At 55.2% G+C, this 22,868-nt stretch overlaps 3 protein-coding genes across 6 annotated transcripts in view; all 3 read right to left on the bottom strand.

Moving 5' to 3' along the window:
* The window catches only part of DNM3 (dynamin 3), a gene marked incomplete at its 5' end in the record, with an annotated part of 185,864 nt that extends 178,182 nt beyond the window's left edge, over positions 1-7,682 (bottom strand). For all 4 annotated transcript variants that reach the window (XM_084291313.1, XM_084291312.1, XM_084291311.1 and 1 more), the window contains one exon: positions 7,537-7,682. In XM_084291313.1, the coding sequence (XP_084147439.1) occupies positions 7,537-7,682 (146 nt within the window). The remainder of the gene's footprint in view (positions 1-7,536) is intronic.
* Positions 7,683-12,925: 5,243 nt separating this feature from the next.
* Positions 12,926-17,384, bottom strand: METTL13 (methyltransferase 13, eEF1A N-terminus and K55). The gene is made up of 8 exons (XM_084291315.1): positions 17,175-17,384; positions 15,897-16,644; positions 15,336-15,535; positions 14,909-15,104; positions 14,600-14,743; positions 14,258-14,470; positions 13,912-14,043; positions 12,926-13,405 (listed from the first exon to the last, which is right to left on the bottom strand). Exons 1-8 carry the CDS (start codon positions 17,325-17,327, stop codon positions 13,131-13,133), a joined length of 2,061 nt encoding a protein of 686 aa, XP_084147441.1. The 5' UTR covers positions 17,328-17,384; the 3' UTR covers positions 12,926-13,130.
* A 199-nt stretch (positions 17,385-17,583) lies between these two features.
* Positions 17,584-20,203, bottom strand: ITPA (inosine triphosphatase). The gene is made up of 8 exons (XM_084291326.1): positions 20,115-20,203; positions 19,913-19,970; positions 19,738-19,802; positions 19,076-19,149; positions 18,523-18,554; positions 18,277-18,392; positions 18,063-18,139; positions 17,584-17,774 (listed from the first exon to the last, which is right to left on the bottom strand). Exons 1-8 carry the CDS (start codon positions 20,175-20,177, stop codon positions 17,654-17,656), a joined length of 606 nt encoding a protein of 201 aa, XP_084147452.1. The 5' UTR covers positions 20,178-20,203; the 3' UTR covers positions 17,584-17,653.
* Positions 20,204-22,868: the final 2,665 nt, after the last annotated feature.

The raw sequence follows: 22,868 nt of genomic DNA, 5'->3' as shown, positions 1-22,868 counted from the left end.
AGTGCCAAAAATTACTCCAGTCCCAGTGGTGAAGTCTTCCATTAAACAGGACTGGAGTCAAAAGGTTCTCCAAAGGAGGGGACGTTTGAACAGAAGGTACAGACCACCACTGGTCCCCCAGATCTATTGTCATATTTTGGCAGCATGGGGCATACCTTACACGGCATTTCTGCACTGAAAAAAACAAGTTTGCTCACTGTAGCAAAGTAAATGCACTTCCTAGTGTTAAAAAAAAATATATCTATTATGTGATAGAAAGCTTTAAAGTCTCAATAACGTTTACAGGCCTGAAAATTTGTCTCACACAGCTATGAAAACTTGCCAGGCAAACCCAGAGGAGTGCTAAGATGAACAGTGCTCTGTTTGCAGTGATTATGCCGGGCTGTGGGCTTGCTGTATTAACAGATCAGGAAGCTGCCAACGTGCAGGCTCGTAGGCAAGCCACTGTGCGCACGGTGCATCTGTCCTCCCTGGCAGGCGTCCAAAGCTCTGCTGCATCACCCCAATTCCATTTGTGAAAATGCCCTTTTCTCTCTTTCTCCTTTAAGATTTGACAAAAGCTTCCGGAAACAGCGGTGCTCCCCATCAACTCCGAGCCGGGGGGCAGGGGGAGGAACCACCAAACACACACACACCCAAAAACAAACAGCAATTCTTCCGATTTTCACGGCGGAAAGAGTGAAGCCGGCTTCTCAGGACAACCGTATTTTCCCTAATCAGATATGGTTGCTCTTAGGAAGGGACTCATTTGCATACGTTGTGAGAGCATGAAAGCCCATCCAACCTCAGGGTGAATACTAATGCAGCAAGATTTGGTGTCTCTCCACGAGGAATGAACAACAGAGATTCCTTATTCCATTTAAATCGGTGTCAGTGCACTGAAGCTTTTGGACCACAAACACTATTAACGATGTTTCTTCAAAAAAAAACAAATAGAGATTTGAGCAAAAAGTATTCCTCTACAATATAATCAAACAGATTTTCTGGTTGCAAGGGTTAAATAGTAAGCAACGTCCCCAGTACTGTGCACATTTCAGCTGCACGAAGCCAGCCGCTACGTAATTAATGACTTGCACTTTGCAAATAACTCACCCCTGGCTACTCTGCTGCTGCAGAACTTTGAAATAATGCAGATTTCAGCGCTACCATCAAAAACCCAGACAAAATAAGCTTCTGCTTTTCCTCCCAAATCACCCTGCCCTGAACTCAGATCCACCAAGACAGAATTTTTAACCAGGGGTAGGGAATATAGCAGGCAACCTGCTATGCCATGTCCCACTCGAGTCTAAAATCTCTGCCTCTTCAGAAGCAATGTGAAAATGCATTTCTTTTTCATGACAAACGTGTCAAACTGTGCAATTACCTTCCTTTGTACAAGGCAAGCCATTTCAGATCATTTTGCAAAGCTTAAATGCAAGCAGATTCAGTTTTCCTACTCCCCCCTGAATGTATGGAGGGAGAGCACAATGGGAAGTGCTGCACAAAGACAGCCCAAATTTATAGACAGAAAGACAGCAAAAAGAGAGAGGTGGCAGGAAAGGAGCAACTGCCGGGGCTTCCCAGCAGTGACAGACCTTGGGGATCTTCTGTCAGCATTTGTGGAGCACCTGGACAAATTAACAGGTGAGCACCCAAGGGCACAACATCACCTCTGATGGATTACAGTAAAAATGCCTTCAGCAGCACAGCTTGGAGCAGGAACCTCACCCGTTTCCCCCACTCGTGCCACAGACAGAGAGAGAGCTTCCAGTTACTCCTGCCCTGCCTATTCTCAGCAGGGGAGCTCACACACAGACCATTTTGGAGCATCCTGTATAGATAAGCACTACCGAATACACGTGTACATCTGTAGGCAGCTGTGCTGCACGTAGTAAACAAGGCACCGAGTGCACAAGATTAGTCCAGCTGTGATTATATCAGCTGTGAGGGCAGACATCGAGCCCTCTTACAGCTAGGAGAACTCCTACGTATCTGAAGAACGAGATCTCGGTGACTCTGCACAGGAACTGGGATGCAAAAATACTATGCTAGGTATTGAATTAAAAGCATAACTTCCTCGCACAAATTATGAAAGCTGACATTATCACTAGATGCCTTGGTTGAAAACCTCTCTTATCTCCAGCTCCAGTCTCCTTTGCATCCCAGAGGCTATCACAGACAACAGTACTTGGCAGTACATCAAAGCCCAGCACGCGGTTAAATGGGATTTGCTCCTCTCTAGTTCAATAATGCTGCCTTGTTCGTCTCGCTGCAACTTGCTGAAGAAAAAGATGCAAGGTCACAGTTAAATAATGCTCATTTCCTGCTCTCAGCATATTTACACTACAGGCTTTACAGTGCAGACGCACAGCATTAAAAGGGCTCCTAGTAACCCATCGCACACGAGCACAGCGAACAAGGGGAGTTCACAGGCTTCTATTTACCAAAGGCTTTACTTTGCAATGCACTGCTTAAAAAAAAAAAAAAAAAAAAAAAAAAAAATGGATTCTGCCCCTCCGTGCTTGCAATCTAGGCAGGCTTTATGTAAGAAATGCATGAATCCTTCAAAGATTATCAATTTGCTCAATAATCAAACGATAGACACCAAACCCCAAACAACAACCAAGCTGTCAGAGGCAAACTGAAGGGCAGCAAGGGTTTCTTTCTGGAAAGGAGAAAGGCTGCCACACCTCAGCTGTACAAAGCTGACCCACCACTCAGTTTTGGTGTCACACAGATATCTAGAGCAGTCGTGACACAAAGCAGAAAAAATGCTCAACAGCAAGTTTTAGACTACAGTCACAGATGTTCCACACAGATTTTAAGATGAGATGCTAACCTTGCCTTTAAAAATAGAAGGAAATTAAAAATAAAGGAATAAAAAAAAAATCTAAAGCCTACCTACAGAGTAAAGATTGCACGTGCACATGGATATAGATGTGGGTAATGCTTAAAAACCAGCTTGAGGTCATACAGCAAGTCAGAGGCAGACAGGAGAACAGCATCCTCACTTTGCTTCCCTGCTGAAGTCCATGGCAGCTTCACTTCCTATGTTTACAGGGAAATGTCAAAATAATCGTATCGCTGATATCCATTTATCTAAACTGAAAAGCGGTGTTTCCTATTTTGTCTACAACGGCAAATTGCACAAGTCTGAACCATTACCAGAAGCAATGCCCTTCAGGAAACAGCAAGACAACAACCGGGCGTGTTATTTGTTGTTTCCAGCGCTGCCAAACGCCAAGGATAGGGCTCCTTCCTGGAGGCAGGGTGTAGCAGGGCTGTCGAGTTAGAGTCAGGCAATCTGCTGAGTTCTCAGAAGTGCCTCTGTGCAATTCTTAATATGGAGGAGTTCAGATAAAAAATTAATACATACAATCTTGGAAGAAAAAAAAAAAAAAAAAAAAACATACAAACCTCACACTGGAGGACAATTTATTAAAAAGCAGAGATGGACTGGACTTCCCATAACAACTGTAATTGAATTTGTACCATGGACTTCTCAGAAGGCACTCAAGATGAGACTTTTCTGACTTTTTTTTTTTTTGTGTGTGTGTTTTTTTCTGAAAGCTAGGTCTCAGACTTCCAATGCTAAGCTTGCGATCACTAAACAAGTACAACGTACTAATTGTCTATTAAATGCCAAAGTTATATTAAGACCACGTGTATTCTCACAGGTACACTTTACAGAAGCAATAAGAATTACTTACGGATTTAGCATCGCTGTGAACTGCTTGATGCATGGAACTTACAAGCAGATTACAGGTCAGGGCTCCCTATGCCCTGCCTCGCTACTGAGCACAGCTTTTCTTAATGAACAAGAGATCTTTTAATCAATAAAATTAAAGTGCCACGGATCCTCAAAACAGCTTTCAAGGTTTAAAGGAAAACTTTTACTTTACATGTGAAAAAAATAAATCAGTATATTTGGTTTTAACTATACATTTGTTTTACTTTGTCTGTATCAGTTCTCAAGACTTGACATAAAACTGAGCTTAAAATCCACATCAGAGTTATACCTGCGGACAAAAGTTGGCCATTGATATCACATCTAGATAGCCAAGTTTGTTTTCCAACCTCTAAATGTAGAAAAAGTATTTGGGGAAGCAACCAAAACGAGCCACTGTCTCACTGCTACTCTCTCCACTTAATGGAATACCCAGGAACAATTCTTGCTTTCAGTGCACTGGAGTATTTTGATAACTAGACTAATAGGCTCAATGCAGCTGTACAATGGCTTAATTAGTCAGGAAAAGGAGTGGCTGATTCTCATTTCCAGAAAATCCTTAAGATTAAAAAAAGAATACATAGCGCCACACTTCAGTCCGTGTCTCCTATTGCTTGGCTTTCTCATGCCTGTTTCACACAGAGGTGAACTTTCTGTAAAAAGAAGTTTGTCTGTCAATGACGACTAGTAACTAAAAGAATAAAATATTTGCACCGATTTAACCACAACTCTCCCAGGAAGCAGGCAAAGTATGTGTCTACTGTCTTTGGGGAAATTCTCTGCTTTGATGGTCAGACTGAAACTCCTTTCTCTTCCCCTAGTGACTCAACACAGCCTTTTCACCACCGCCATCTCAAGGAATCAGGATGAGCTCAGCACACGAGGAACTGTATTTGGAATAACAAAAATTAGGACTTATTTCATAATAAATAGCTCTACACTAAGCAGTGGCCGTACAATCATCAAAACCGTCTCAGATCAAAAAGCTGCAGAGCTGTTTTACAAAACCAGACCTCAGGCTCTTAAAATGAGAGTTCTTGGTTGATTATGACTGACAGGCTCACAATCAGGAGCTCGCATCTCTTATAAAACAATTATTTGCCTACATGCAGCTTATACCGTATTAGGCGGAAAAGGAAATAAATAGCTCTCAGCTTTGAAATTAAATTATTAATTTCTCACTATCTGCAAGAATAAAAGGAGGCTTTAATTCAAATCTGGAGAAAGAGGCCCTGACAAGATAGCTTGCCATCTGTGCCTTTAGTTATCTCGAAAGCCCATTTTGATACATGGAATAAGAGAAAACGCTCGCTCTCCGGACATAGTTTCCAAGGATTGCTTCCTGCCATTCGTTTTCTTTTAAGAAACCCTGCTATTATCAAAAGCAAGATGTTCAAAAAGCACAAATGACTTATAGGGTCACGGTCCTGTGCTCAGCACAGGCATGCAGGCAGGCCAGGTAAAGTGTCTGGCTCTCACCAACCTCCTGCAGGATTCGGAGCTGGATTCCCCTTGCGGCTTTTCAATCTCTCACACCAGCTTCCACCATGACCATAGTAGACCCTTTGCTTTAAACACTGCCTCAGCATTTTATGGGCACGTTTACTTGTGTCATGAAGAGAAGCAGGTAATAAGAACACTCATTCCTACCGTGCTCTTCAGACAATGCCACTTCCTCAAACGCGAGCCATGAGCTCCACACACGAACGTCTAACCCATAAACGCAAACGGCTCCTGTCCTCAGCTGTCCTCCGGAGTCTCTATTTTCATCCAAACACAACACCCAGAAGTCAAGGACTTCAAACAGAGTCCTTGACTACCAAAAGCAGTAAGATCTCATTGCACACAAAGGAGCAATAAGCACTGAGTACCTTGGTGATGCGAACCCAAACAGGGACGGTAACTGTCACACTGGGAGACCTGACGCGGCCCCGTGCCAGCCTCCAAGGATGCCTGCAGGCCTGGCTGTCACACAAGTGCTGAAGCAGGCACACATGAAGAACTCATCCTCATGAAATACAAGCGCTGAGGTAGATCCCACGAGCAATCTAACCACCAGCAGCCACAGGATAACACAGCCTGGCTCAACATGTTTCCTGCACCATCAGGCTCCATGCAGGAGCTCCAATACCACCTACAAACTAGTAAATCTGTTTCTTTTGTCCATGTGGAAACAAGCAAAGACCCTGGGAAGTGCGGAAGGAGACACAACAGCCTCGTGGCTACCGACAGCAGAGAAAAAACAGCCTGGTCCTGCAGTTAAGGCCCTTCCTAACCCCATGCCCTCATGGTACCAATTACAGCTATTCCTGAAAGGGAGAAGATCTTAGCTGTCCCTCTGAAGGTTAAGAGTTCAAACTCCACTAATGATAACAATTCATGTGGTGAAAAAAAAAAATACATAAGAGTTAACACTCAAATTTCAGAGCAATGCTGGGACTGTTTCGTTTTGACAAGAATTTCAAAGCTGTGGTACTACTATTATCCTTTGCACTGTGCTTAAAAACATCACATGCAACAGACTACAAACAAAGGAGTGCAACACGTCTCTACAACAAGACGTGTTACCTCTATAAGGCACATTAAGACAGACACAATAAACTGGTTTTTAGAGATCGGCTTCATTACCCTGTAAAAGCAGGGCTGTCCTAGGAAGAGGTACAGACCATTTTGCCTGCTGACCTGACAACCAGAAGCACTCTTCCAGTCTCATGGCTCTTTACTCATCTGGTGCTGAGGGCTCACAATCAAGTTTTCACGACTTAGCAAGCAACCACACATCTGCTGACCACGCACACTCGCTCAGCCTGGAGAAGAGGCACGAGCAAAACATATTGACGTAAACCTCACGGAACTAGGCTTGAAGTAATGCATTTTAATGTCACGTTCACAAAAGGCTTCAAAAGTTGGCAAGCATGGAGGTCCTACAGACCAGCTGATGCTGTATCTGAAGAAGTTCCTGCATAGGACAATGATGTAAAACTTGGAGAGAGGGTTGGAGACTGCAGCTTCTGCATGGCAGAGACGCCCTGGTGCTTTACGTGCACTGGTAAACTCTGCTCTGAAGAGTCTGTGGTAGCGCCTGCAGGGTGCGTGGTAGTACGCAGGCACAAGAAGTCCTTGCTCTCAGCTTCTCTCCATAATTCCTGCTAGAAACATTCACATCTTGCTTGTGCAGCAGGCTCCAGCCTCTTGTACGAACAGTCCAGACCAGCCCAAACTTCTCATTTCTACCTTTTGTGCTACCCAGGCTCGTTTGGGCAAGGAGCAGGGGCACATGGCACCCAATAGGAGTGGATCAGCCTGTGGATCAGATGGGGATCCCCCAAAATCTGTGAATCTGGGATTCCTCAGGCAGGGAGCAAGACCAGGGAGCTGTGACCTTCCAGCAGGACCCAGGAGAAGACACCAGCACCCAGCCAAGCCTGTGAGCCCAGCACCACGCCACCTCACACACAAGCAAGATAAGAGGCCTCTCCTCCCCAACATGCACATTTTGGGTTGTTTCATGAATACAAGGATCAAAACCTCGACAGGTTTTAAAGATTTGCTGCAAGAAAACTCTGAGGATCCGACTGCCGGCAGGGATCTCTGGAGGCTTCAGGAGCGCTCGGTAAGCGGGATGCTGGCAACGCAGCCAGCATCAGCAGCGCGCTACAGCCTTCGGGAGGGAGACCGAGACATAACACGGCCAGAATAAACCCCGAACCCAAAGCGAACGGACCCTGAGGGGACCCCTGAGGGCACCCGGGCGGCGTTTTCACGCCGAGCACCGCGGGGGGGACCGCGGGGAGGGGAAGGAGGGAGGGCAGGGGCCGCCGCCGCCTCACCTGGACACGCAGTTCTCCAGCACCGAGCTCTTGCCGGCGCTCTGCCCGCCCACCACGGCGATCTGCGGCAGGTCGAGCAGGCAGCTCTGGCCCAGCGCCGCGAAGGCGTCCTGCAGCCGGTTGACGAGCGGGATGAGCCCCTCCATCCCGCCGCCCCGCCGCCCCGCCGCTGACAGGTAACGGCCGCCGCGCCGCGCATGCGCCCCGCGGCCGGACCGCGGGGGGCGGGGCCTCGGCGGGGAGGACACGCCCCCTGTCGGCGAGGCCACGCCCACCGCGGCGGTGGCGGGAACCCCGTGGCGGGAGCGCGGCCACGTGTGCGCCCCCCGCCCCGCTCCTACATTGGGGGGCCGGGAACGGGGGGGACCCCGGTTACCCCTGGGCAGGTCACGATCGCAGCCTTCTGAAGCGTTGCTGGGAGCCAGCAGAGCATCTCTGCCTTCCCATGAAGGGCTTCGAGGCTTTGCTTCAGCACCGAGGGGAAGAACTGCACTGGGTTCAATGGGAAGCACACGCTGAGGCTGAGCTGAGCACGTAGCACGAGACTTATCTGTGATTGCTGGCAGCAGTGACAAGGCAGAAATATCCCAAACAGAGGCTTTGCAGCCCTGCAGCGATGGTTATCCTCTGTATTTAGCCAGACACCGGTTGTGCTCAGCGTGACTAGCAAAACAAAAGGGAACGACTGCAAACATCCAAGCGGCTGACAGGCACTAACGAGCTGGAGCGTCATCAAAACTTCTTGGCCGGGGCTCTCAGTTAGTGTAAAAAAGTGAATCCCTACAACAGAACAGCTTCTAGCCACAAACACAAGAAGGGAAGGCAAACCGTACACAGATGACTGTGTAGGAGCTGAGTAGCAGCAGGAGCCCCCAGGCACATCCATTCACAAAAGGCGGATTTGGGAACACGTCGCCAGCACCTCCTCGTGCTCCGAGCAGCAACCCACAAGCCCAGAGCAAACAGCCGTGTGAGCAGCACACTCTCGAGGAACCCGGTGCACCATCAATGCCTACAGCCCTGGGGGTTTGGGCCTAACTGCCCACACGTCGTTAAGCCCCTCTCCGAGGTAAGAGCTGGACTTGTTCTGGTGCCAAGCAAAGAGGCCGTCGGTCATCTCACCAGGAGAGACTGCGCTTTAGCTCAGGCTGAAATGTTTTTATCAGCAGTGTAACACAGGCACAGCTTGCGCAGAGGTTGCTTTGTCACTGCGGTCAGATCACCCCCCCAGACATCAAGGCAAAACCTCATGAACCTTTCCGTCTAGATGGGGCCCGGGGTTATTGACATAATTATGCCAATTAGCAGCATGATTCTCTTCTTCACGCTCCTGCCTAAGCAGGCCATGCCAGGAGGCACTGGAGTAGCTCTTTGGCCTTCTGCCAGCCCATGGGTTCCTGCTGAGGCCGGGAGTCGGGAACAGCAGCATCGCTTTTTGGCAAAATCCTCCCGGTGCGTGCGTAGGAGCGCTTCTTACCACCCCAGTGAAATAATTACAGAGCAGCCTGGCAATAGGGCCTCATCGGTACAAGGGAGAAATGACCCCTAGAAAAGGGAGGATTCCTTGGGAGCGATGCTGTGCACCCCTGGAGCTGGTAACCTGAGGCCCTCTCCTTTCCATTAGTTTGCTTTTTAGTGGTCTTTGTTTCCTTCCATAATTTTAAATAAATAAGGAGCTCATATGTATTATTAGGAAAAGGCTGAGTTATTCCCCCAAATCTGGGAAGTTTCCAAACCAAACACCATTTCTGCCTGAGCTGAGTTAAAGCCGCTAAATGACGTGCTTGCCCTTGCAGCTCCAGCACTTAGAAAAAATCCAATATCCCCCCCAAAAAGACAAAGATACAGATTTCCCACCTGGTGGAAAAAGCATGGACACTTGCATTATGCCTGCACGTGCTACCACAAGGGTGCTCGTTTTTCAAACAGCTCCAAGAGATCGGCAAAGAAGGGGGAGGAAGAGCACAGAGGGACATCTTCAGGTCCCCATGTTCCTGGGGAGCACCAGGCTGCCAGCTGAGCGTGCCTCTCTATTTTACCCTGCCCTCAGAGCTGTGCCCCACAATATTTATCATTGCCTTTTGCCACGTGTTGGGCTCAGCCAGGAGCCCCGGCTCCCCTGGCACGGTGGGCAGGGGGCTGTCACCTCCAGGTGCCACCGTTCCTTTCCCACAACCAGCTCTCCCTAAGCAGGCAGCGCGATGCTAAAAACGGGGACGTTCAGAGCAGGTCCCCAGGCTGCTTTATAAATACACGCCAGTGCAATTCCCTGCATGAGGAGCGGGTTATATATGAACTGCCACAGAGGATGCCTGCAGTGAGCAGCTGGGCATGCTGTCCCTGCGAGGAAAGGGAGCAGAGCCCAGCGGGGAGCAGAGCCCGGCCAAGCTTGCTTCCTCCCCCGGGACGCGTTCAGAAGAGGCAGGCTCCTTGATGCGTGATTTTCCCTTCTCTCCAGGGACCTTCCTCACCTCCTCCTCGGTTCAGAAACCGACCCGAAGCCTTGCAGAGCTTCTCACGCAGCCGATCTGCAGAAGGCAGCAGGCAGCGCAGGCACCAAGCCCCAGGCTTTGCTCAGCGCCTGGCTCTGTGGCGCTGGCATTGCCGTGCCAGTCAGCATCGTGCCCGGGCATCTGCCAGGGAGGAGAGCTCAGAACAGAGACCTTGAGGCTGCGAAAGATAGAGGGAAAGCCAGTCAAAGGAAGGCTGTGCTGCACTGCAGCCTGCAGAGAGGATTCCCTGCAGCCTTCCCACCCCGGGCACCCCGTGAAATGGCAGCAGTCCCCTGCTGCAGCCTGGCAGCACGCCTCCTGCCTCGGACACAAAGCCAGGCAAGCCAAGTGCCTCCCCCAGGGAAAAAATCACGGGGAAAACACTCCCCAGCCCTGCCACCCTTCAGGACATGGCTGGTGCAGCCCTTTCTGTGCTACAACAGGCTCACGCTGGCACAGGTCTCTGCAGCTGGAGGTCTCATGACCAGTCCTGAACAACCCCGGCTGGTTGCAGGGTCAGGACGGAGCTGCTCCATGATCTGCACAGGGCTCTCTTTCTGGGCTGGGAAATCCAGAAAGGAAAGAAGTCAGCATCCCCGAGCCCGTCTGAGGTTGCTAAGTGACAGCAGCGCTTGTTTCTATCCCCCCTGTTTACAGTGTGCCCACGCCTGGGAGGAAGGAAGTGGAGACTAAAGGAGGTAAACAGAGCATACATTGCCAGAACACCCAACAGGAACGGGTGCCAAACGTATACATTATCTGCACGTTACGGTGACCCTGGGAAAAATTTACTACCCGCCACTTATTCCAGCTGCGGAGCACTTTTACCTGCAAAGAATTTCAGGTATTTGCAGCGTGCGTTGATTTGGCACTTTGTGAGCTGAAATGCATTTCTGGAGCAGCGTCACAGGGCTGTCAGGGACTGCAAGGGCAGCTGCAAGGAACTGGGGTTTCGTCGTTACTTTCTGCCTAATAGATGGCTTTTGTTTTTCCAGCAGGATGTGGCATTACGCAGCAGTTGGGAAACCCAGCAGAAACGCAGGGCTGGACAAAGGAGGGATGAACGCATCCTTTGTGCGAGCTGCTGCTGGGGAAGAAATGAGACGGTTTAGATAAAATAAAGGGCACACACACTAATCTGTGCCATTGGAATTACGTTGAGAATTGGAAAGGGAGTTAAAAATAGCCCAAATGCAGCGCTGCTGATCCAGCTGAGACATTTGCCATCGCCGAGCTCGATGGATAACAGACACCCTTCAAAAAAAAAAAGGTGCTTATCACAAAAAGAGATTTAGAAATGAACGGCGTGGGGGCAGACAGACTTGTGCACAACTCAAGCTCCTGCCTTGCCTCTGCCACGGAGCAGAGCTCGCGTGCTGGCCCCGATGCAGCGCAGTGACTGCCGCACCGGGAACACGGCACCCAGAGCTGCCACGGCTGATCTGCAGCAGGGCCAGCCAGGCCTGAATTTGGGCACCAACACTCACTGAGTGCCTGGGGAGGATCAATAGCAGTTAAAAAACTGAACAAACAGCATCTGCTCCCTTTGCAAAGAAGCAGGCCAGCCAGAGGAGAAAGTAGGGCACAAAGTTGTCCCTTTGCACGAAGGAGAACGACGCGGGGAGCAAGGGACGAGGGATCTGTGCAGATCGGCCTCCCGAGCAGATCCCCCTGCCAAATCAGAATTAAAATGCAGCCACGTTCTCTGATCCCAAGGCATGCTTGCTGTCTGCACAGCTGTGGCAGCGCATCCTGTGCGCAACAAACTCCTCCTGTCTCCTGCAGCGGCTGCGGTCCCCCCTGGCTCGGAGGATGGCAGCCCTCGGGGTGTCCCCACGGTCTGCACCCGGCTGGGGACCTGCAAGAGTGACCAGGGCGCTGCTGAAGAATGACAGGAGGCTGAGGGACATCACGCTGACACCCTCGTGGTACAAGTAGCTCCAAGGCAGCCTGCGGCCCCTCCAGGTGCTCCTGCCTGCAGGTGAGGGCACGGCGGCTCTGCTGATGGCAGCAAGGGATGTGGGTGGCTGCAAAATGAGGCTGAGCTGCGCCTGCTGCTGTCCCGAGGCTTCCCAGAGCTGCTGCTGAGGGCCTGGCTCACTGAGAGGGGGATAAGTTTAGCAATGGGGAGAGCTGGGGGGGTTACAGGTCCCAGTTTAGAGCGGTGATGGCTGGAGAGCTGTGGAAGAGGGACAGGGGTGCAGTGGGGTCTGGTTTTGGGAAGGTGAGTGGAAGGGGCAGCGGGCAGACGTGTCCCTGAGGAGTGGAGGTGGCCTCACCTTTTTTAGGGGTGCTGGGAGCTCCTCTTTGCACGTCCCCAGGGCTCCCGTAGGCTCTGGAGGTGGTGGCTCGGGGCACCCTCCTGGCGGGTGCAGTGGCAGAGCGGGCAGCAAGCCCCAGGCACCTCTGCTCAACCATTTTCCAACCCAAACCCAGCAGCTTCCTCTGCTCCTCGCACCAGGAGCTCAGCCCCGCCGCAGCCCGTGGCAGTGTCACCTCCCTGGCGTGCCCCAAGGCCGCAGGGACATCTCCCACCAGGGGACTGTGGTGTCCCATCACTGCTAGGGGGAAATAAGCCTGGCAGAGCACCGTGGACCTGAAGAGCAGCCCTGAGCTTTATTTGTACGGCGCTCAGCCCAATTACACGTGTGCCACCAGCCTCAGGGCAGGGCTGGGGTTTTCCGCGCAGACGCCAGCGAGCAGAGCTCCCAGAGACGTGGAGGAAAGCAGGACAGGTCCAAGTGACATTTTATCCACAGCAGGAAAGCAGCAGGGACCGACACAAACACAGCGTCCTGCCAGTCCCAGAGCACCCCTCACCACCCCATCGCCGTCCCCCGGGCTGCACAGCCCCCCCTGAGGTCCCAGCCCCCTTCCCCAGCCCCCTGAGAGGCAAACTGCACGAAGGGGCCCTTGCAAAGAGCAGGGCCCCAGCACCCCGGGGAACCTCGCTGGGCTCCGTCCCGCTGCGGGGAGCACCTCTCCGTGCCAGCCTCGTCCTCCAGGCACACACCCAGGCCAGAACCGGCCCCTATAGGGTCAGACATCCCAGCCGTGGCTCACGCAGGGACTTTTCTCGTTCCAGTTGCACAGAGGCCCCCCTCAGATGATGGTGACGGCTTGCAGCATGTCCGCCAGCACGTAGGAGCTGTCCCAGGGGCGCCCAGGCTGCTGCAGGGCCCCCTCCAGCACCCGGGCTCGTGCCCCAAGCTCTGCGGGGTCGCGCCGCCCCTCGGGGCTGGGCTGGCAGAACAGGATCTCGTTGACCTCCCCGTCGATGCGGCGGGCGTAGAGCAGGGGGAAGACTTCCCTGAGGACGGCCAGGACAGATTCCTTCAAGCGGGCGTCACGGCACACCAGGTTAAGCACGAAGACTCCTGCAGCAGGGCGAGAGTGGGGTTGAGAAGTCTGCAAGCCCTGAGATCCCCTGCACAGCACCACGCTCGTCACCTCCCTGCACAAACACAGCCCAGCTGGTGCCACCAGTGCCACCAGCTCCCTCTCTCTCTCGCACAGCCCCTGGCAGCACGACGAGCACCCTCGGCCCAGCTCCACGTCCCTGCCACCGCCTGGTACCTACCCAGGTACCACCCACACCCGCTGCCTTCCGCACCCTTTCTTCGCACCCCCGGGGATTTCTCAGCCCGCCCGACCCCGCAGCGCTGCACCTCGTGCTCCCTTTCTCTGTGCCATCACAACGCCCACTAAAACCACCCGGAGCTGAAATCTAGGAGCAGCAGCTTCTAGATTGGCAGCCATCCTGGCCACGGCCACTGTTTTCCAGGACGAGGAAGGGCGGCACGGCCCCATCACTCGGATCCTGCCCAGGACCAGCGAGCCCACCCCGGGGACTGCAGGGGCACCACCAGAGCCCGCCTCGTACCTTCTGGCTTGAGGATGGTTTTCACTTTCTGCAGGAAGGGCTTTTCCACGAAGGCTGGGGGCGGGCAGCTCATCCCCACCGTGAGGTCTTTGCTGTCCACATCAAACATGACGGCGTCGTACTGGGCTGGGGCTGCAAGAGGGAACGCAGAGACTCCTTATTCCTTGGGGCAGGGCTGAGCCACAAGGCGAGGAAGCAAACAGGGAGGTCAGGGCGTCCCCTCTGCCACATTTCAGCCGTTTCTCTCTCACGGGGTTTCTTTGGGAGGTCAGGATGGATGGAAGGAGAGGATTCAGCAGCCCTGGACCCCCACCCCAGCGTGCTGGGACGCTCTGTGACACGGTACCTTCAGCTACCAGCTTGGCCACGTAGTCCAGGCCATCGGCTACGTGCACCTGCATCCGCTCGCCCTGGGAGAAGCCAAACCAGCAGGTGGCCACCTCCAGCATGCAGGGGTCGATCTCCACCACGGCCACCTGGGCTTGCGAGAAGTAGTCGTGGATGAAGAGGGGCAGGCTGCCACCGCCGAGCCCCACCACCAGCACTGCAATCGGGGATCCTGCCAAAAGAGGGCCCGGGTGAGCCCCCAGCACAGTTCCTGCCTCCCCAGCCACCCGCCTGCCCCAAAACTGCTGCTGGCAGGGCGCTGGGGCTCCACGGGCAGGAATAGCCCTCCCCACCTCGTCACCTGGGACGGGGTCAGGGCTCCCCAGCAGGCAGAGCCCCGCCACCATGGCTTTGTGGTGCTCGCAGCACAGGTAGCTCTTGTCGATTGCCGTGGGAGGCTCGGCAGGGCCGGCTTTCTTCTTGTCCTTCCTCCGTTTCTTCTGGCCTGAAGGAGAAGAAGTAAGGTGAGGCTGGAGGCAGGGGCTCTTACAGGGGACTAACCACCCCAACCCTGTCCCACCACCAACGCAAAGAGCAAAAACACTCCCAGAGCCGTGCTGGGACAGAGCAGAGCAGCTCCCAGCAGGACTTTCCCCTTCCTCCTGCGTACCTGGGGGAGGCGCAGGGGCCAGCAGCCGGGCCTCCGACTGCACCACGTTCCTGTTGCTGAGGAAGACGAGGCGGCGAAAGTAGCAGGCGTCGTCCCCCTTGACGTCCTCCACCACGTACTCCCCGCTCAGGGGGCTGCTGTCGCAGTGCCGCACCGTGCGCACCCCGATGTCCCCTCCCACGGACAGGAAGGGCACCTGCAGGGAGAATGGGGACGTGGGGCAGCAGCCAGGCTGTGGGGCCCTGCCCTGAGCACAGCTGGAGGGTTGGGGTGAAGCAGATGCTCCTGGGGGGCAGCGGGATGAGCTGTGGGCAGTGCACGGGGGACACCAGGCATTGCAGCTCGGTCTCCCTCAAAGCAGGGGAACTCGGGGCTGGCTGAGGAGCTCCTAGCCCTAATTTTGGGGTAGCCAAGCGAGCGGGCTCACCTGCTGCCGGGCGGGGAGGCCCGGCGGGGCCAGCTCCATCACCTTCCCCGACAGCTCCGCCTGGATGCTGGCCATGCCCTCGTAGCGCTGCTCCCTGTGCAGGGCCACGGTCACCAGGCGGCCGAAGCCAGCGCTGGCGGCCAGCTGCCTCCGCCCGTCCTCCGTCCCAAAAAGCCACTCGGTTTCTCTGCCCTGCGGGACTGCAGACGGGGGCTACGGTCAGGAGAGCCCCGGGCAGGTGCTGGCGCCCCCCACAACCACCCCGGCCTTCAAGGGAGGAGCTGTGGGGTACGGAGAGGCATCACGAGGAGGTACCGCTACGTGACGCGGCCTCGCACCTACAGCCACGCTCCACAAGTGATGATCAAGAGCCAGGGCCTTCTGGCAGAGCCTGACGCAGCTCTGGAAATACCTGTCCCGCTGCAGAGCTGATTAAGACCTCAACCAAACCCCCCAAAAACGAGCCATTTCCCTCTTTAACTCCAACAGGACCAGGACCACTGCCGGTACAGCAGCTCCTGGGTGGAGCAGTGCCAGGCTGCAGGCAGGAGCTGTACTCACTGATGAAGATGGCGAAGCGATTGTCCCGGGAGGGCTTCACCGAGGGGCTGTCGACCACGTGCAGCGTGTAGCGAGGCCTCCCGCTGACTTTTTCACACAGATCCAGAGAGAGCTGCTCTCCGCAGGGGGTTTTGCTCAGCTGGCTGCAGAGCAGGGCGTAATGCTGCCTGTCCCTCACCGCCTCCACCAGCCGCTCCGCGCTCTCCATCCGCATCGGCTTGTCCTGCTCCTCGGGGCAGATCTCCAGGATCTGCTGCGCGGAGCCAGGGATCTTCTTGAACTTTGTCATGACGTACACAAAGACAGGCAGGACGAACTGCTGCTCGTCCCCGCTGCCGGCCACCTCGTGGACACGCACCACCCAGCCTTCCTGGGAGAAGTATTCCACCGCCTTCTTGAGCACGTGGGCCTGAGCCAAGGAGACGCAGAGGTAGCGCCCTCCCACCTGCAGGACCCGGCTGACCTCGGCAAACATCCTGTCCACCTTGGACAGAGTGGCCTCCTCGTCATCGGTGAGGATGGCATCCAGCGTGCCTTTGTCGAGCACCACCTGGAAGTGGGCGTCAGGGAAGTCCATCTGGAGCACGTCCATCAGCACGTAGCTCATCTTCGGCCTCTTGCTGGCGCTCCGCTCCTGCATCTGACGGATCACAGCCTCGCTGATGTCGATGTTCACGATGTCCTCGCACATCCCCGTGTCGTACATCTGCTCGCTCAGCTCCGAGTTCCCACAGCCAACCACGAGAACCTGGGAAGGGGGACAAGGGCAGCCGTGATGGTTGAAAACACCCAGAACACACACCCCAAAGCATTTTCCAAGCAAACACCACGGGCATCAGCAACGAGCTCATGGAAAGCTGCACCTGTAGGACCTACAAACCCACCCTCCAAGACCCTAAAATAATATTTTTATAGAGAAAAGTCACCTTGGCACAGAGCTATGAAACTACAGTGCATATCTTTGGGGGAATTATGTGTGTTTCAGCCCCCAGAGCCCCGTCCTAGGGGGCCACGTGGCCCTCTCCTGTGCTCTTGCTTAAAGGGCACTGGAGGCTTTGCATGTTTTGGGCCGGGAGCTGACACCGCTTAGGGCACCACGCGTCCCCTCAGCGAGCCAGTTCTCCCTGTGTTGCTGAGTTAGGGGAGGATGAAGCAGGGTTAAAGCTCCCCCAACCACATACTCAGAGGAGGGGCTGAACAAGCACAGCCTTCCATAGCAGGACGCCACCCGAGTTAGGGGGGAGCTCCCAGGCGGGGCCAAACCCTGCTGGGCCTCACCTTGTCGCGGGGCCGGATATACTTGCGCAGGACGGGGCAGAGCTCGGGGAAGGCCCCGTACCACTCGAAGGGCCGGCGGCCGCGCTGGCGGAAGAAGCGCTCCCAGTACCGGGCCGAGCCGAACTCGGCGGGGCCGCGGGGCAGCAGCTCCATGGCGGGGCCCGGCCTCGAACCCGCGGCCCTCCGCCGCCGCCGCGCCCCCCCTGCTGACGTCACCCCCGCGCGCGGCGCGCCCGTTCCGCGCAGCCGATTGGCTGCCGCCCTCCCCTCGGCCGCTGCCTATTGGCTGAGCGGCGGGAAGCGCGCCAAGTTTGCCCGCGGGTGGCGCGCCCCGACCACGCCGCGCCCGGGACCGGGACCGAGACCGGGACCGCGAACCGGGGAGAGGCGAAAAAGGAGCGGGCACGGCTGGGAGGGAGCAGCTTTAATAGGGGCGGGCCCGGGTGCCGCGGGAAGGGCCCTAGGGCAGCGCGGAGCCGCTAGCTGGGGCCGGTGGGGGGCTCCGCGGAGCTGTTCTGGAGGAAGAAGGCGGAGAGCTCGCTCAGCGCGCGGTAGCGGTGCGAGATGGAGTTCTTCACGGCCTTGGGCAGCTCCGCGTAGCTGGAGGGGGGAGAAAGCGAGGCAGAGTCAGCAGCTGAGGTGCTGCAGGGCATCCCCCCGCCCCTGAGAACCGCCCCCTTCGTGTGCAGGCCGCTCAGGGGGTGGCAGTGACGCACCCCCAAGGTCCATCCCAAAGCAGGGTTCCCCATAACCCCATTCAAGTCTAGGCAGTGTTTTCTCCTTATCACCATTCCTTGTCAGCACATTCCTCTCAACACGGTAACAAAACGCAGCCTCAACCCCTTCCTTTCCCTAAAACTAAAGGGCTACAGACAAAAAGCGACTCACGTCTGGTCGTAGCCGTCCGGCTGGAAGCAGGGATCCCAGCCAAAATCTCGAGGGCCTCTGGGCTCCACGATCAGCCCCTGCCACGAGAAAGCCATAAAGCCCTGAGTCGTGCGGCCTCAGCACTCCTCTTGCTTCCCTTCGAAACCCCACTGTCCTTAAGAGAGCTGATAAGTTACAAAAGCTGCATTACAATCCCCCCCCCATCAACACCTACATGTGTCTGGCCTTTGAAGAGCTTCACGGGCTCCTCCGGGTTTCCAGTGCTGAATGCAAAGGTGCAAAGAGCGTAGGCAGATTTGTCTTCAAACCCAGCCAGCAGCTTGTACAGGCCTGAGCAACACAGAGAGGGTCCTGGTGTCAGGGCATTTCCAGCCCAGCACCACACACCCACCTAGAGAGGGCTCACGGCAGCTTCTGTGGAGCCCAAGTTACACGCAGAGCAGCGCACAAGAGGCAGTACCTTCTGGTTTGAGCTTCTCCAGGAACCATTTTCTGAAGGAGAAAAAAAGAGGAGACGACTTTTTGATATTAATACTCAGAAATAAAGACATCCTTGAGGCACTGTCATCTATGTTTTCATAGCTCTTTGAATCCCTCTGAAATGTACTGTCAAATCATCTCATTCTGGGCTCTTTACCTAGCTCTTAAGCTAAATGGGACATAGTAATAAAAAACGTGGGGTTTTAATTAACTGCCACACTAAGGTCAAAGTAAATAACTCAGTTCCCACTCATGAGCACCAACAAGCTGAAATACATTCCTCAATTCAACTTGTTCGTGTTTTACACCCAGTTCTAGTGCACACATAACTAGATAAAGCTTTGATGCCTCTGCTTAGCTCAGCAGCACCTGGAAGAGGGTGGTGCGGAATGAAGTGAAGGACACAGACCAGTAATCACCTCCCTGAACCTACTGATCCTGGTGCATGGAGCATCAGTCCCCAGTGAAGCACATCCCGCCAAGCTGCGCTCCTCACTCTAAACAAGAGCTGAAGGAAGTTCCCACCTACTTACATGTATGGCCCTGGAAGCCCCCCCAGGGCATTGAAGCACAAGCAGGTATCCTCTACTATAACAGGTCCCCGAACCTACAGCAAAAGGTAGAAGTATTAGACCCAGAGGAAAGCACTTCCTCCAACCTTATTATCTTATTCAACCCCGTTCTCGTGCTTCCAGGATAACAGGGACATCACAGAAACCCAGCAGCCATTCTGTCACCTCAGTGAGGGCCCTCACCAGAGGGACACAACCAAACCTGTGCCCTCCCCAGCAGGCAGACGGGAGGGAAGAGTGGCAGGAAAGACCTCTGGCGGGGGAAAATGAGCAGAGCTGTGCAGTACTGCCCTCACGGGGGGCAGGAACAGTGGGATGGGGAGAGGGAATGCTGAGGCCATGAAGATAAAGCTGTGTTTTCCGTGAGCCCCAATCTTCACTCGTTTATTATTTAAAACCTGAGGCAGCTTTAGAAGGCGACTGTGAGGAGCTGATGGAAAACTCCAAGCCCCACAAATGTCGAGGCTGCCCTGCGGGGCCTGCCGTGTCCCCGCAGCGCTGAGGAGACACGAGAGGCCCCCACACGGGGCACACCCCAGGAGCACCAGCACGGCCTCCCCAGCAGTGGGGCCGGCACAAACACCCAGCACCCGGCAGCAGGAGGCAGATGGGACGGCGGCGACCTGCCGGGCGGCTTCGCGGCACTTCTGCACGGAGATCTCGTCCGGCTCCCCCTGGTACTCGGGCACTGCGGGCCGGGACACGAAGTCTGTTAGCCATGGGAAGGGGGAGGCGCTGAGGAGGAGGAGGAGGAGGAGGAGGAGGAGGAGGAGGAGCGCCGCCCCCCTCACAACTCACGGTCGATTTTCCTGGCCACCAGCGCGTACGGAGAGGAGTCCCCGAGGATCTGCACGACCTGCGGGAGGCGGGCGGCCCGTCAGCACCGGGGCCGGGGCTAGGCCCAAAGCCAGGCCTAGGCCTCAGGCCTGAGGCCTAGGCCCGGGCCGCCGTTGCTAGGCAACCGCGCGTTGCTAGGCAACCGCCCCCCGCACCCTCCCACCTCCTCCAGCTTCTTGGCGTTGCCCGTCACGAACACCACGCTCCGCCGGGCGGGCGCCGCCATCTTGCCTCGCGCCTGCGCGGCCGGCAGCCAATCAGCGGCGCCCGCCGCCTCGCCCCTAGCAACGGGCAGCCAATCGCGGCTCAGCTCGGGGGCTCTCGCGAGAGTTGCGCCGTGAGAGGGAAGGTCGCCATGGTGACCGCGGGGTAATGGCGGCCGCGCCTCAGCACGGCCGGGCCCGGGCCCCCTGAGGGGAGGCGGCCGCGCCCCGCCCCGCTCCAGCCTCGCCCCGGCTCCGGGCAGGCCCCGAGGTTCCAGCGGGGGCCGAAGGAGGCGCTGCGGCTTTGTCCGAGCTCCCCCCCGCTGCCCCGGCCCTGCTGCGGCCTTGGGCCTCCCTCCGCGGGAGGGAGCTCGGGGCGCACCTGTGAGGGCCGCTGGCAAAAAGAGGGGGAGCCGGAGCCGAGCTCACGAGGCGCTGCTGCTGGTTTGTACGGAAACAAATCGGTCACCTCTCTGCCACACGGACACTGCTGGGTGTGTGCAGGGCCCTGGGAGAGGAGCCGAGCCCCGCAGGAAGGGGGCAGCAAAGGCTGGTACTCCACTAGGAGCAGCCCCACCGCAGCACCCAGGTCCCCTCTCCTCATTTGGTCCTGTTTTCCAACAGGGTTTCTAAAGGGAAGCCTCCTTCCCCCTGGGCAGAGCAGTGCCCAGAGCCAGGAGCATGGAGACCTGTCCTCACCTGCCTCAGCGTGTAGCCAAACATCTCTATAGCCCCCTGCCCGTGGGCACAGGGACCCCGGGGTTCCTTCACAGCAGTGAGCCTGGGAAGAACCAGCGCTGCAGAAGGAACGTACAACGCCAGCCAAAGCATGCCATTCCCCGTGAAAGGCGATCGCGTGGAAAACAGCAGCTAGGGAGGAGATCTGTCATCTGCACAAGGAGGAAATGGGTAAAACAGACCCTGCACCCGGGTGATGGAGTTGTTTTTGTTGTGAAATCGCCTTCATAACATCTCCTAAGTGAAAACCAACCCCAAAGCACTCAGACGGCTTCTTCCCAGCACAGCTGGGAATGACAGCCCCTCCCAGTCACTACAGTTCCCTACATAGTCTATGGTGGGACTACAGAAGCACTATAAAGACCAAGGCACTGTTAAGAACACAGGGAGGACTGCTCTGTAATATACCTGAGCCCAGATATCTTAATGGTATTTTCAGCCTTAAAAAGAAATCCATAAAACTTGCTCAATTACTTGTATTACTGTTAGAAGTTAGTGGCCAGGACTGTTGATTTACTGCTGCTGCTGTCTCTTGGTTCCGTTCCCCAGCCAGAGCTGGTCTCTTCAGACAGTCTGTGCTCAGGACAATGCTGGCATTCAGTGACTTGAGCCCCAAACAGACCAAAACCTAATCCTGGCAACCCGGAGGAGAGTCCTGAGGGCTGTGGCAGCTTTCTGCCCTGCCTCCCAAGTACAAACACTTGCAGCCCAACATCCTGGGAGATCCTGGGACCCAGCACTGTCACGGATCAAGGTCCTTCTGTGGGTGGCAGCAGGAGATACGAGACGGGGCTGGCAGAGAAAGGCAGAGGTGGTGGTGAGGCTGTCCAGCAGCAGGAGTAAACCCGCCCTCGGGCAGCAGGAGCAGGCACAACACAGCCCGTACAGACTCACGGGGCTGTTAACTCATTTTCCAGCTGGCAGGAAAAGGCACCCTGAAGACCTGCCACCCCCCCAAGACAGACACCCTCCCTCTTCGTCTGCCCTCTCAATCCTTTGCAGGTGGTGAGCAGCTGGAGGCACAGCCAAGGTGATTTTTATCACTTCCACTGAGTGCACGATTTTGCCCTTGGGGCCTTCAAACGGGGCTACGCGTTAGGAAGAAAATCCCAGCTCGGCTTTCGGATTGCCACCTGGAGTGAGCAAGCCCCACGGAGGGGAAAAGCCCTGTTTATACATCAGCAGGGCAAGTGGAGCTTGTAATCGCATCCGGCACTCCAGCCTGCTGTGCTCACTTTTAATCCCCTTCTCCACGTGGTGCAGCGCCTCCGCTCAGGTGGAAACTGTGCACAAGGTCCTGGGCCCGCACGAGGAGGCTGGGAGATAGCGCTGGTGGTTCTCGGGGGCACCATTTCCCTCTCTCCATGTGAAATTCCGTCAGACACAGGCCAAGCAGGACAATGCTTCTCTCACCAGAAGGCAGACAGCAAAAGAAAAGCCAGGAGAGTCTGATCCCACCTCAGTGAACGTCCCTGGCTTGGGGCTGGAAGGAACGAGGGTCGCAAAAATAAAGGGCAAACAGAAATGCCTCAGATGCCTGAGAGCAGGACTGCAGCCAGCCAGAGAGGGGAAAACTCGTGCCTCCTGTGCCAAAACACATTGGTGCCACCCACCAGGGAGCTTTGCTCCTGTTTTGTCTAACACAAGGGCCCTACACCACCCCAAACCCCCCAGCCTTGGGGCACAAGCCCCAGGCACCGGATTGCAAAGAAGCAGAAGGAGCTGGCACTGATTAAAGGCCAGCTTCCACCCTCCTGTTGTGTCTCGCATCCCTGGGCTAAGGGAGCTGGGCTTTACACGCTTCTCCCTTCTGGTTAATAAAACACTGAAAAAAAAAGCACCTTTCCTAGGGATTCGCAGCAGTGGAGAGCAGGAACATGCAGAAACTTCACGTGTACAGTCAAAAATAGGTTTACTGGAATGTCTTTAGTCACAGCTTTAAGCAGCAATACTGAAAACACCGAGCTTGTGCATTC

The sequence above is a fragment of the Netta rufina genome (genome assembly GCF_964035555.1).
Source record: "Netta rufina genome assembly, chromosome: 8".
Taxonomy (NCBI): domain Eukaryota; kingdom Metazoa; phylum Chordata; class Aves; order Anseriformes; family Anatidae; genus Netta; species Netta rufina.
This window is presented reverse-complemented; position numbering and strand designations above follow the sequence as displayed.

Excerpts from the sequence above, each read along its gene's own strand:
- METTL13 (XM_084291315.1), bottom strand. The coding sequence starts at position 17,327 with ATGGAGCTGCTGCCCCGCGGCCCCGCCGAGTTCGGCTCGGCCCGGTAC. Across the intron at positions 16,645-17,174 it reads ATATCCGGCCCCGCGACAAG|GTTCTCGTGGTTGGCTGTGG; the intron begins GTGAGGCCCAGC and ends CCCCCTTCCCAG. Across the intron at positions 15,536-15,896 it reads TCGCTTCGCCATCTTCATCA|TCCCGCAGGGCAGAGAAACC; the intron begins GTGAGTACAGCT and ends CCCCGTCTGCAG.
- ITPA (XM_084291326.1), bottom strand. The coding sequence starts at position 20,177 with ATGGCGGCGCCCGCCCGGCGGAGCGTGGTGTTCGTGACGGGCAACGCC. Across the intron at positions 18,393-18,522 it reads GGAGAAGCTCAAACCAGAAG|GCCTGTACAAGCTGCTGGCT; the intron begins GTACTGCCTCTT and ends TGTGTTGCTCAG. Across the intron at positions 17,775-18,062 it reads CCGGACGGCTACGACCAGAC|CTACGCGGAGCTGCCCAAGG; the intron begins GTGAGTCGCTTT and ends TCCCCCCTCCAG.